Below are 14,441 nucleotides of genomic sequence, written 5' to 3'. Positions count from 1 at the left end.
GTATTACATGAACCCTCAGTCCAAAACAAGGTGCGCTACGTTATTTGCATAGTGCGGAGGTTGTAATGCATGGAACTAAGCAGTGAGCTATATAAACAGTGTAGCACACCATGCTGCTTCATTTTAGGATTGCTATCTATACTTTGAATGTATTTGTTCCTGTATTAAGTGTCAATAAAACTAGTTAAAAACAAAAATGGCTACTTCCTTGTGTGAGTTTTTTGATGCCCAAGAAGAGCTGACTTTCGGTTAAAACACTTTCCACATACAGAACATGAAAAAGGCTTTTCCCCTCTGTGAACGTTCTGATGCTTAAGAAGACTTATCTTCCTTGAGAAACACATGCCACATTCTGAACATGAAAACGGCTTCTCTCCTGTGTGAATTCTCCGATGTGTATCACGTTTTGATTTAACGTTATAACGTTTCCCAGATTCTGCACGTGAAAACGACTTCTCTCCTGTGTGAATTCTCTGATGTTTGACAAGACGTGATTTCTGTATAAAACATTTCCCACATTCTGAACATGAAAATGGTTTCTCTCCTGTGTGACTCTTCACATGTTCAACAAGATGTGATTTCCGAGTATAGCATTTCCCACATTCTGGACATGAAAATGGCTTCTCCCCCGTGTGAGTTCTCTGATGCATAACTAGAGTTGATTTAGTGATAAAACATTTCCCACATTCTGAACATGAAAATGGCTTCTCCCCTGTGTGACTTTTCTGATGTCTATCAAGTTTTGATTTCTGGACAAAACATTTCCCACATTCTGAACAAAAAAATGGCTTCTCTCCTGTGTGAGTTTTTTGATGTTCAACTACGTGTGATTTTCGTTTATAACATTTGCCACATTCCGAACACGAAAATGGTTTTGCCCCTGTGTGATTTCTCTGATGGCTAAGAAGTTCATATTTTTGCTTAAAACATTTCCCACATTCTGAACATGAAAATGGCTTCTCCCCTGTGTGACTTCTTTGATGTATAAGATAATTTTGCTCCTGGATAAAACATTTCCCACATTCTGAACATGAAAATGGCTTCACTTCTGTGTGAATTTTCTGATGTGTAATAAGATTTGATTTAACCTTGAAACATTTTCCACATTCTGAACATGAAAACGGTGTCTCTCCTGTGTGAGATCTAAGATGTCTATTAAGATGATATTTAACAGTAAAACATTTCCCACATTCTGAACATGAGAACGGCCTCTCTCCTGTGTGAATTCTCAGATGTGTATCAAGCAGAGATTTAACACTGTAACATTTTCCACATTCTGAACATGAAAACGGTGTCTCTCCTGTGTGAGATCTAAGATGTCTATTAAGATGAGATTTAACAGTAAAACATTTTCCACATTCCAAACATGAAAATGGCTTCTCCCCTGTGTGACTTCTCTGATGACTAAATAGCAGTGATTTGATGTTATAACGTTTCCCACATTCTGGGCATGAAAATGGTTTCTCCCCTGTGTGAATTCTGTGATGTCTAACAAGATGTGATTTCTGCCCAAAACATTTTCCACATTCTGAACATGAAAATGGCTTCTCCCCTGTGTGACTTATATGATGTCTATAAAGTTTTGATTTCCTAATAAAACACTTTCCACATTCTGAACATGAAATTGGCTTCCTTGCGTTCTTTCTTTGACGTACAACACTCCTTCTGTGACTTGTATTTTCCTTAACAGTCTGTGATGAATCAGATGATAGCTGTTTGAAGGGATCAGATGATAGATCTTTGCTGTGAACGGCTGAGGGTACATCTGAGATAACGGCATGCTCTTCATATGTGTCCTGTGTGATATTGCAATCACTCTCTGAGCTCCTGGTACAGTCATCTGCCAAGAATAAAACACATTTGTATTATTTTTTTTAAATCTAACCTTAAAATAATATTGATATTTTTAGAGATGAGCGAACTTCTTGAAATTTATTTCGATTCTAGTGAATTGGTGAAAAGATTTATTTCAGGTATGAATAAATTTGACCTGAATCAAAAGTGGTTTTACAAATATTATCAAAAGTTTGAAAAACTGCTGCCAAACTAACGTCCTAAAAATAAAAGAATATTTTAAAATGATGCCAAAACAAAGGGAACATATGCTAAATGTTAATAATAATGTTAATAATAACTAACATTTAATAATAAATAAGTATATGTCACGAAAAACAATCTCAATCAGTTACCAATTGCACTGCCCTGATAATTATAGTATTCAGAAAAGTGCTTCAAAAAATGCAAAGTGAAATATATTATATACACTACTCACAAAAAGCAAGTTTTCCACGCGGGTGCAATGCGTGACATGAACGCATAGCACCCGTACTGAATCCTAACCCATTCATTTCAAAGGGTCTGTGTACATGAGCATTTTTTTTTTTTCCGCGCATCAGTTCTGCGTTGCGTGAAAAGCGCAGCATGTTCTATATTCTGCGCTTTTCGCGCAGCCCTGTCCCCATAGAAGTGAATGGGGCTTCAGTGAAGAATGCATTGCATCCAGAAGCAAGTGCGGATGCAATGCGTTTTTCACTGATGTTTCCTAAGAGATGTTGTTTGTAAACTTTCATTTTTTTATCACGCGTGTGAAAAACGCATCAAAACGCATTGCACCTGCGCGGAAAAAAATTATCAACTGAATGCAATTGCAGACAAAACTGGCTGAACATGCTTGCAAAATGGTGTCGAGTTTCACTGAACGCACCCTGAATGCATCTGGAGCCAAACCGCCACGCTCGTGTGAAAGAGGCCTAAAGGTTACAGTGCATTGTAGGTTCATCCTGAAATTTCACCCACAAGCCAAATATCCCTGAGGCCTCTTTCACACGAGCGTGGCGGATTGGCTCCGGATGCGTTCAGTGAAACTTTTTCTGCGTGGGTGCAATGCGTTTTTCACGCGCGTGATAAAAAACTGAAGGTTTACAAACATCTCTTAGCAACCATCAGTGAAAAACGCATTTTTCCACACTTGCTTGCGGATACAATGCGTTTTTCACCGAAGCCCCGTTTACTTCTATGGGGCCAGGGCTGCGTGAAAAACGCATAATATAGAACATGCTGCGTTTTTCACGCAACGCAGAACTGATGTATGAAAAAAACGCTCATGTACACAGACCCATTGAAACGAATGGGTCAGGATTCAGTGCGGGTGCAATGCGTTCATGTCACGCATTGCGCCCACGTGGAAAACTCGCTCGTATGAAAGGGGCCTTACAGGTGAACTTACTGTGACCTTCTCTAAACATATGAATGCACAAGTCTAACTGTTCAGTGTTTCAGAACTCTTTGCACAACTTGCTGTTCTCAAACAAGGAGCTTAACAGCAAAATTCACAACAGGTGTTTGATCCATCAATCTCCCAATAAATTTCCTGGTTCAATTAGAATTGGTATTTAAACAGTCCTCCTCATCATGATGTTCACATTTTGACATCATGAGACCAAGATGACACCTAACAATTGATGGACAGTACATCGCCATTGCGAGGCTTCAAGCAGGATGTTCTTAGATGGAAGTGGCCACTGAGCTTAGAGTGTCACAGAGTGTCATCAGCAGGTTGCAACAGAGATACAGAGACTGGGAGAGTCACAGAAAGGAAGAGAAGTGGACGTCATTTGGCCACATCCCACGCTGATGACTGCTTTGGAACTGTGGAACCGGATAATGAATGCCACACTACTCCAGGCACATTTAAGGGAGGTAAGAGGCACCGAATTGTCACATCAGACCATTCGAAACAGTTTACATCAGCGTGGGCTGTGTGCTATATGACCTGCAATGGTACCTAACCACAGGTATCATCGTCTAGCATGGGCCAGGGAGCATCTATGCTGGACAAGGGACCAGTGCTTTTCACTGCTGAAAGTTGCTTCACGCTGAGCAGAAATGATGGCCGCCAACAATGTTGCAGACATCGAGGAGAGCGCACTGCATCAGCCACTGTTGTCACCAGACAAGCCTTTGGTGGTGGTGGTGTTACAGTGAGGGCAGGTGTGTCTAGTCAGTACAGAACTGCCCTACACTTTGTGAATGGTCCAGTGACAAGCCCATACTACTTGAAGAACATCATTAATCCAGTCATTGTGCCTCTGCAGAAACAACACAGGCCTAATGTCATCTTCATGGACGACAATGCACCAGCTCATCGAGGTCGCATCATTAGGGAATGGCTGCTGGAGACTGGGGGACCTCAAATGGAGTGACCTGCACTTTCCCCAGACCTGAATCCCATTGAGAACCTATGGGATCAGCTGAGTCACCGTGTAGAGGCTCGTACTGTAACTCTGTACCTCAGAACCTCAATGGCCTGAGGGCCACCCTTAAAGAAGAGTGGGATACCATGCCTCTGCAGACAATAAGTTGACTTGTGAACAGCAAGAGACGTCATTATCAAGCTGTAATTGAAGCTCAAGGCCACATGACAAGTTCCTGACACACTGACATTTTGTGGCGGTATACCCAGCACTGGGGTCGGCTTTTGTTTCAATAAACTGTTTGAGATGAGGAAATCACCATTGCTTCTACTTAATGCCCGACTTCTGCAATTTGGAATATCGGTATCAGCCAATGGGGCTTGCAGAAGTCCATGTGCTTTCAGCCCCATTAAATGAATGATCAGAGTGTAAAGACAACCTTTTAGGGTCAGGAGGCGAGACAGAAAGTGTATGAGCCCGTCTCAATTCTGCCCCCAAAAGTTTTTATAAAAGTCAGTGACCCTTTAAACTCCCAGGGATCTAGCCTTCAGAGGTTACTACTCACCTGGGCGGTTATCTGTAGGAATGTTCTCCTTATGTTGCTCATCACTTCTTATATATGTCTCTGTAGGAATGTTCTCATTACACTGCTCATCACCTCTCACATATGTCTCTGTAGGAAGGTCTTCCTTAGGCAGCTCATCACCTCTCATAAATGTCTCTGCAGGAAGGTCTTCCTTAGTCAGCTCATCACCCCTTACATATGTCTCTGTAGGAATGTCCTCGTTAGGCAGCTCATCACCTCTCACAAATGTCTCTGCAGGAAGGTCTTCCTTAGTCAGCTCATCACCCCTTACATATGTCTCTGTAGGAAGGTCTTCTATAGGCAGCTCATCACCTCTCACATATGTCTCTGCAGGAAGGTCTTCCTTAGTCAGCTCATCACCCCTTACATATGTCTCTGTAGGAATGTCCTCGTTAGGCAGCTCATCACCTCTCACAAATGTCTCTGCAGGAAGGTCTTCCTTAGTCAGCTCATCACCCCTTACATATGTCTCTGTAGGAAGGTCTTCTATAGGCAGCTCATCACCTCTCACATATGTCTCTGTAGGAATGTCCTCCTTAGGCAGCTCATCACCTCTCACAAATGTCTCTGCAGGAAGGTCTTCCTTAGTCAGCTCATCACCTCTCACAAATGTCTCTGTAGGAATGTCCTCCTTAGGCAGCTCATCACCTCTCACAAATGTCTCTGCAGGAAGGTCTTCCTTAGTCAGCTCATCACCCCTCACATATGTCTCTGTAGGAAGGTCTTCCTTAGGCAGCTCATCACCTCTCACATATGTCTCTGTAGGAAGGTCTTCCTTAGGCAGCTCATCACCTCTCACATATGTCTCTGTAGGAATGTCCTCGTTAGGCAGCTCATCACCTCTCACATATGTATCTGTAGGAATGTCCTCGTTAGGCAGCTCATCACCTCTCACATATGTATCTGTAGGAATGTCCTCGTTAGGCAGCTCATCACCTCTCACAAATGTCTCTGCAGGAAGGTCTTCCTTAGTCAGCTCATCACCTCTCACATATGTCTCTGTAGGAATGTCCTCCTTCCACTGGTCATCACCCTTCACATATGTCTGTGTATATTTATTATTGCTCAACTTCTTCTGCTGAATAATCTGGGAAATATTGTAAAAGTCATTAGACGGTCTGAGATATTGCATTCTAGATGAGTCAATGTTCTAGATGAGGAGAAAAGATCATTGATTATTATGAAGGCCAAAAATGACATGGCAATACTACTTATCTGTAGATTTTAAGTCTCCTGGAAGCTGTACATATTAGATTGCAGAGAAAATAGTATAGAACAGTTGTGGCCTACCCGTGGATCTTGAGCCGTATGTGGCTCTTTGCTTCTTCAAGTGCATCTCTAGCTGTGGAGCCGGGAAGCAGTCAGGCCGGCTCACTCTCCACCCCATGCTCAGATCTCTTTTCCTGATCAGGCACAGTTGCTACTTTGCAGCTCCAGCTCACTCTTCACTACGTCCTGATGCACACAGTGTAATAACGTAGTACATGGAGACACGCAGTATGACCTGACGTTGTGCTCATCAGGTCACAGTGGAGAGAGTGTCAGACCTGCAGAGTAGCAGGTGCCCGAGCAGGAGCCCAGTGCCTGATCAGGAGAGGGAAGAGATTTTTTTTTTTATTATAGAACTGAGCACGGGGGTCTGATCTAAGCATGGGAGGTTCTGATCTGAGCATGGGGAGGGGGTCCCGATCTGGGCAATGGGGGTCTGATCTGAGCATGGGGGGGGGGGGGGTTGATCTGAGCAACAGGGGTCTGATCTGAGCATGGGGGGCAGATCTGAGCATTGGGGGGGGGGGGGGGGGATCTGAACATGGGGGGGGAATCTAAGCAAGAAGGGTCTGACACTGGGTGTCTGATTTGTGTTGTCTGATTCGAGCATTGGGGGGTCTTATTTTGGGGTCTGATTTAGAGGTCTGATAAGGTTTGGGGATCCTTTTGTAGGTCAGATGAGGATTGGGGATCTGATTTAGGAGTCTGATCTGAGGTCTGATGAAAAATATATTTTTTTCTTCTTTTTCTCTCTGCTAATGAAAAAAAAGGAAAAATAATATTTTATCAGACCTCAGATCAGATGAAAAATATTTGTTTTCTCTTATTTTTCTTTGTTAAAACCTAGGTACATCTAGTAGGGCGAAAAATATGGTGACTTGTGTGTAAATGTACAGTATAGCTTGTGGCTCTTGGTAGTCATACGTTTTTTGTCTCTTTGTGTCTAAGGTTGGCCACCCCTGGTATAGAAGAAGGTAAGTGAGATACTGGTGGAGATAGTTGTTGGAGACAGGTCTGATGCAGTCATCTCCATCTTTTTCATTACACAAATATAAAACATATAATGCTTTGGGATAAAACAAGACTGAACACAAGGACTTCACAGCCTTCTTCAGACCATAGGGAATATCTCCATCTACCTGATGATCCTGAGGAAGAAGAGGACTGGGACATCTCTCTGGTGTTCTTCTCTTATTGGATCTACCTGTAGGAGACACATACAGTGACTGAATTCATTCTTTACATACAGATAATTAAAGGACGGGTGTATTCAGTCCTGTCTATCACCTGGTGATGTGAGGTTCTGGTGGTTCTCCATCATGATGTCCTTGTACAGATCCTTGTGTCCTTCTAAATACTCCCACTCCTCCATGGAGAAATATACAGCAACATCCTGACACCTTATAGGAACCTGACAACACAATGATACCGTCATCACCCAGACCCCTCCAGTGCTGTTACTGTATAATGTCCCAGCATTCCCAGCAGTGTCACCTCTCCAGTCAGCAGCTCAATCATCTTGTGGGTGAGTTCTAGGATCTTCTGTTCATTGATCTCCTCATGTATCAGGGAGTGAGGTGGAGGTCCTGTGGTTCTTCCCCATCCTTCAGAGGCTTGACAGCGCTGACTAGAGATCTTCTTCACTACTGTGTAACCCTGTTTATGGGAAGACAGCGTAATAAATATCACTACTGACATTTCCAGAGTCCATCACCTCTCCAGTCATATCATCTGTTATTACCATAGATAAGAATGATGTAATGTGACATCATCAGAATCTCTCACCTCTCCAGTCATATCATCTGTTATGACCATAGATAAGATAATGTAATGTGACATCATCAGAACCTCTCACCTCTCCAGTCATATCATCTGTTATTACCATAGATAAGAATGATGTAATGTGACATCATCAGAATCTCTCACCTCTCTAGTCATATCATCTGTTATTACCATAGATAAGAATGATGTAATGTGACATCATCAGAACCTCTCACCTCTCCAGTAATATCATCTGTTATTACCATAGATGAGAATGATGTAATGTGACATCATCAGAATCTCTCACCTCTCCAGTCCTATCATCTGTTATTACCATAGATGAGAATGATGTAATGTGACATCATCAGAATCTCTCACCTCTCCAGTCATATCATCTGTTATTACCATAGATAAGAATGATGTAATGTGACATCATCAGAATCTCTCACCTCTCCAGTCATATCATCTGTTATTACCATAGATAAGAATGATGTAATGTGACATCATCAGAATCTCTCACCTCTCCAGTCATATCCATCTGTTATTACCATAGATAAGAATGATGTAATGTGACATCATCAGAATCTCTCACCTCTCCAGTCATATCATCTGTTATTACCATAGATGAGAATGATGTAATGTGACATCATCAGAATCTCTCACCTCTCCAGTCCTATCATCTGTTATTACCATAGATAAGAATGATGTAATGTGACATCATCAGAATCTCTCACCTCTCCTGTCATATCATCTGTTATTACCATAGATAAGAATGATGTAATGTGACATCATCAGAATCTCTCACCTCTCCTGTCATATCATCTGTTATTACCATAGATGAGAATGATGTAATGTGACATCATCAGAACCTCTCACCTCTCCAGTCATATCATCTGTTATTACCATAGATAAGAATGATGTAATGTGACATCATCAGAATCTCTCACCTCTCCAGTCATATCATCTGTTATTACCATAGATAAGAATGATGTAATGTGACATCATCAGAATCTCTCACCTCTCCAGTAATATCATCTGTTATTACCATAGATAAGAATGATGTAATGTGACATCATCAGAATCTCTCACCTCTCCAGTCATATCATCTGTTATTACCATAGATAAGAATGATGTAATGTGACATCATCAGAATCTCTCACCTCTCCAGTCATATCATCTGTTATTACCATAGATAAGACTGATGTAATGTGACATCATCAGAATCTCTCACCTCTCCAGTCATATCATCTGTTATTACCATAGATAAGAATGATGTAATGTGACATCATCAGAATCTCTCACCTCTCCAGTCATATCATCTGTTATTACCATAGATAAGAATGATGTAATGTGACATCATCAGAATCTCTCACCTCTCCAGTCATATCATCTGTTATTACCATAGATGAGAATGATGTAATGTGACATCATCAGAACCTCTCACCTCTCCGGTCATATCATCTGTTATTACCATAGATAAGAATGATGTAATGTGACATCATCAGAATCTCTCACCTCTCCAGTCATATCATCTGTTATTACCATAGATAAGAATGATGTAATGTGACATCATCAGAATCTCTCACCTCTCCAGTCATATCATCTGTTATTACCATAGATGAGAATGATGTAATGTGACATCATCAGAACCTCTCACCTCTCCGGTCATATCATCTGTTATTACCATAGATAAGAATGATGTAATGTGACATCATCAGAATCTCTCACCTCTCCAGTCATATCATCTGTTATTACCATAGATAAGAATGATGTAATGTGACATCATCAGAATCTCTCACCTCTCCAGTCATATCATCTGTTATTACCATAGATAAGAATGATGTAATGTGACATCATCAGAACCTCTCACCTCTCCGGTAAGCCAGTAAAGTATCTCTAATGTGAGATTTATTATCCTCTCCTTCTTGTCTCTGTCCCTATTCATCCTTGATTGGTCAATCAGGTAAATTTTCTTAAACAGAAGGTATCAGCAGGTGATTTTATGAAGCCGGAACCTTAATAGAAAGAGGAAGAAACAATGTTAAACCCACATAAAATACAATTACTAGTAGTAATAAAGGAGGAGATATTACGTGGCAGATGCTGGATCACACACGGTCTTATTCCAAATCGTACTGAGGTTTTACTCCAAGTAGAAGTTCCTCATTTTGAGGACATTTCATGCTTAGTTCTTCAGATGCTCCTGGGATTGTCGTGGTTGAGAATGTATTCAGCACTTAGTGATTGGTCGAGCAAACAACTTACCCAATGGGGTCCATTTTGTTTTCATCTTGTGTATTCGGTTATGTAAAGTTATCCTCTATCCACAGCATAGGGTATAGCTATTAGATCGGTGCAGGTCCTACTGCTGGGACCCCCATTGATTACGAGAACTGGGACCCCAGATTCCCTGGAGCCCTGAGTGGCTGGTCGGGCATGAACGCGGCCACTCCGTTAATTTCTATGGGAATTCCAGAAATAGCCGGTTGTGTCTCTAGAACTCCCATAGAAATCAATAAAGCAGCTGCACACATGCTTGAACCGACCACTCCATTCATTTTGGGGGGGGGGACGACTCCACAGATTACAGGGTCCTTGTCCTCATCATCTACTAATTATCCCTAAATTTTACCTAACGGGAATACCCCCTTAAGATCTTTTCCTCAACCCTCTAACTTGTCACTCAATTCTGTCTGTTACTGTGGTGGCCCCTGCCCGCCACCATCCTGCTCCTCCAGGCAGGCACAGGTACCACTCACACTGTGTCCGTCACATTTCCAGCGCTCCAGCAGCGGACCTACGCGCCGCTGTTTTGTGTCTCTACTGGAGATATTCTTTATTGAATTGCCGCATTGCAAGGGTTAAACCCGCCTTTGGCAGCTGCTTGTAAAGTGTTAAACAGCTTCTGCTATATATGCTATGCTGTCTAAATCTCTGCCTGAGCAACAGGTTCTCTACCTTGCTATAATCTGCTTGTCTGGCAGTGTACCGACTTCTGCTTGATTCCTGGGTTCTGACCCTTTGCCACCTGACATTAACCCATGCCTGATCAACGTACTGACCGTGAGCTGCCTGCCCTGACCTTCAAACTTGTTTCCTGGATTTCCATAAACTCTTCCAGCCCTGACCTCGGCTTGTTACTGACTACAGGTTTTGCCTGATCCCCAGGTGCCCCGTACCGGCATTTCTAACCCCCGTAGGTTAGCTATCCACCACACTAGGACTACTCCAGATCCCTGTATAGGGGTTAACAGGGGAATACCAAAGGACTGCCAGGACAATCCCCTAGGTTTGGCCTAAAGTCAATCAGGTTGGTTGATACAGTGGGGTAGAATGATCCAAGCTGGTGTAAAGTAGAACTGGCCTAGTTGCCAATAGCAACCAATCAGATTCCACCTTTCATTTTTCACAGGAGCTCTTCCAAATGAAAGGTGGAATCTGATTGGTTGCTATGGGCAACTAAACCAGTTTTCCTGGCGTCAGTACAATTCAGCAGAGCCGCAGTCGGACTGGAACTCTCAGCATTATAAATCATGATGGACATGTGAGATGTCTTAAAGGGGCTGTCCGGACTGAGGATTAATTATTTGTCCTGAACAACCTTTTTTTTTTAACCAATCAAGAGGGCGGGTATAGAAGTATATTAGGGGCGGTCAGGATGAGGGTCAGATAGAGCCTAGTGACCACACACTTACCTCCACCTGTAGAGAAGCCCTGCGGTTACAGGACCTCGGTTGCGTGTGTGGGCGGAGTCAGGAATCACATGACCAGGTGCTGCCGTTTTTTCTGATAAACATTGGAGGAACATAAGTGGTAAATACTAGTGAGCTGAAGGACCTGTGGTGATGTCATGGTCATGTGATCAGTGACGTGTGTGGGCGGAGTCAGGCTCCAGGCTGTGCAGTCTGAGGAGGATTAGAGAGCAGGGGTGACTATAGATATAGACAGCCGTGACCCCTGTTATGGGCCCCAGAGGTCAGTGGGGGCCCAGTCAAATGCAAGAATGTATTACTCTATTATGGGGAATAACAATATGGCGGCTTTTTGCTGTAATGTGCTTTTCTGATGTATGGTGCTGTTACTCATACCTTTATTGCTATTTATGCTGCTGTTTTAACCCTTTGATGATGCAGCGATTTTCTGGAGCCATAACTTCTTTATTTTTCCGTTCACATCGCTGTATGAGGACTAGGGATCGACCGATATTGATTTTTTAGGGCCGATACCGATCGTTTGTGAACTTTCAGGCCGATAATTTATACCGATATTCTGGGAATTTTCATTTTTGAGGAAAAAAAAATTTCCTACACAAATCTGCTGAAAATTTATATGTTTATTGTTAACGTGTATTATTATTATTATTATTATTTTTTTTTTTGTAAATCTTTTTCATTTATACTTAATATTTTTGTGTTGTTTTTTTTTACTAACTTTTAGCCCCCTTAGGGACTAGAACCCTTGTCCTATTCCCCCTGATAGATCTCTATCAGGGTGAATAAGAGCTCACACTGTCCCTGCTGCTCTGTGCTCTGTGCACACAGCAGCATGGAGCTGAACATGGCAGCCAGAGCTTCAGTAGTGTCCTGGCTGCCATGGTAACCGATCGGAGCCCCAGGCTTACACTGCTGGGGCTCCGATCGGAGGAGCAGGGGAGAGGGGATCCTGTGGCCAATGCCACCAATGATTAATACTGGGGGGGGGGGGGCACTGCGCCACCAATGTTTTTACTATTGGGATGGGGGTGGGGGGCGCACTGCGCCACCAATGATTAATACTGGGGGGCTTGGGGGGGGGGGCGCACTGCGCCAAATGAAGAAGAGTCTCTCATACATTCATATACAGGAGGCGGGAGCTGGCTGCAGAATCACATAGCCGGCTCCCGACCTCTATGAGCGGCAGCTGCGATCCGCGGCACCTAAGGGGTTAACTGCCGCGGACTGCAGCTAGTACCGCTCATAGAGGTCGGGAGCCGGCTATGTGATTCTGCAGCCAGCTCCCGCCTCCTGTATATGAATGAATGAAAGGCTTATCTTCATTGGTGGCGCAGCGGCCACAGCCCCGCCCCTCCTCTTATCTTCTCTCCTCTCATTGGTGGCAGCAGCAGCACAGGGGGAGGAGACACTGCTTCCTTCTCCCCTGTGCTGCGGAGGGAACACAGAGAGCGCTGAGAGCAGCGCGTTCTGTGTTCCCAATACGTTATCGGTATATCGGCAAAATAGATGCCGATACCGATAACGGTCAAAATCCTCAATATCAGTTGTACTTTCTAACGCCAGCATTTAATTTTGCATAGGATGTAGTGGGAATTGGGGGGGAAAAATTTAATTGGGAAAAAATTTAATTGGGAAAAAATGGATTTTGTTTTTACAGCATTCCCTGTGCGTTAAAATGGACTTGTGCTCTTCGTTCTCCGGGTCAACACGATTACGGCGATACCACATTTGTATCGTTTTTCTTACATTTTAGTACTAGAAAAAAAAATGAAAACCTTGAAAAAAAAAAAAAAGTTTTTTCTTTTCCTCTCCATATTCTGACCCCTATAACCTTTTCGTAGTTACGTATACGGAGATGTACGGGGGCGAATTTTTTTGCCAGGTGATCTGTACTTTTCAGTGATACCATTTTGGGGTGTGCATGACTTTTTGATCACTTTATTCAATTTTTTTTTTGTGGGAGGTGAAGTGACCAAAACACAGGGAATCAGCCAGTTTGGCGGTGAACTGTCACCATATCTATATATACAGCCAAGGATCTCGGCTAACTGGACCAAGACCAATGGGTTTCTGATAGTTTCCAAAATAGAGTTATTTTTGGGGGGTTTCCTTTCTAGGGGTACCTCAGGGTCTCTTCAAATGTGACATGGCATCCAAAAACTATATCAGCAAAATCTGCCCTCCAAAATCCATATGGTGCTCCTTCCCTTCTGAGCCCTGCGGTGTGCCCATACAGCAGTTTATGACCACATATGGGGTGTTTCTGTAAACTGCAGAATCAGGATAATAAATATTAAAGTTTGGTTGTACAATCTTGCTGTTTTAGAGGAAATTGGTTTGAAATGGAAATTCTTAAAAAAAAAAAAGTGACATTTTGAAATGTCTCCTTTATTTTCCTTAAATTCATGTGGAACACCTAAAGGGTTAATACAGTTTCTAAAATCCGGTATGAAAAATTTGACGGGCGTAGATTCATTTATGAGTGGTTTCTATTAGCTTTCAGAAAATGGAGGAACAAAACATGATATTTTTTTCTTCAAAAATGCTTTATTATGTAAAACTGAAACAAAATAAAAATAAAAGTAGACATATTTGATATTGTTGCGTCCGTAACAACCTGCTCAATAAAAATAGCTCATGATCTAACCTGTCAGGTGAACACGGTAAAAAAACAAAAACTGTGCCAGAACAGCCATTTTTTGATTACCTTGCCTCACAAAAAGCGTAATATAGAATAATCAAAAATCATATGTACCCCAAAATAATAGCAATAAAACCTTATCCCGTAATTTCCAAAATGGGGTAACTTTTTGGGAGTTTCTACTCTAGGGGTGCATCAGGGGGTCTTTAAATGGCAACTTAAAATTACCCCAGTGAAATCTGCCCTCCAAAATCCTTATGGATCTTTCTGCGCCCATG

General features: G+C 42.5%; 2 protein-coding genes across 2 annotated transcripts in view; both read right to left on the bottom strand.

The window, feature by feature from the left end:
• The window catches only part of LOC120992104 (zinc finger protein 436-like), a 442,874-nt gene that overhangs the window by 305,682 nt on the left and 122,751 nt on the right, over positions 1-14,441 (bottom strand). The window lies entirely within an intron of this gene.
• LOC120992101 (oocyte zinc finger protein XlCOF7.1-like) lies at positions 45-11,576 on the bottom strand. Its single transcript, XM_040420870.1, has 7 exons — positions 11,505-11,576; positions 9,680-9,824; positions 7,543-7,704; positions 7,336-7,459; positions 7,188-7,252; positions 4,759-5,866; positions 45-1,840 (listed from the first exon to the last, which is right to left on the bottom strand). Exons 2-7 carry the CDS (start codon positions 9,752-9,754, stop codon positions 201-203), a joined length of 3,174 nt encoding a protein of 1,057 aa, XP_040276804.1. The 5' UTR covers positions 9,755-9,824; positions 11,505-11,576; the 3' UTR covers positions 45-200.

Source organism: Bufo bufo, chromosome 2 (genome assembly GCF_905171765.1).
Source record: "Bufo bufo chromosome 2, aBufBuf1.1, whole genome shotgun sequence".
Lineage (NCBI taxonomy): Eukaryota > Metazoa > Chordata > Amphibia > Anura > Bufonidae > Bufo > Bufo bufo.
This window is presented reverse-complemented; position numbering and strand designations above follow the sequence as displayed.

Excerpts from the sequence above, each read along its gene's own strand:
- LOC120992101 (XM_040420870.1), bottom strand. The coding sequence starts at position 9,754 with ATGAATAGGGACAGAGACAAGAAGGAGAGGATAATAAATCTCACATTA. Across the intron at positions 7,705-9,679 it reads TTTACTGGCTTACCGGAGAG|GGTTACACAGTAGTGAAGAA; the intron begins GTGAGAGGTTCT and ends TCCCATAAACAG. Across the intron at positions 1,841-4,758 it reads TCCTACAGATAACCGCCCAG|ATGACTGTACCAGGAGCTCA; the intron begins GTGAGTAGTAAC and ends TATTCTTGGCAG.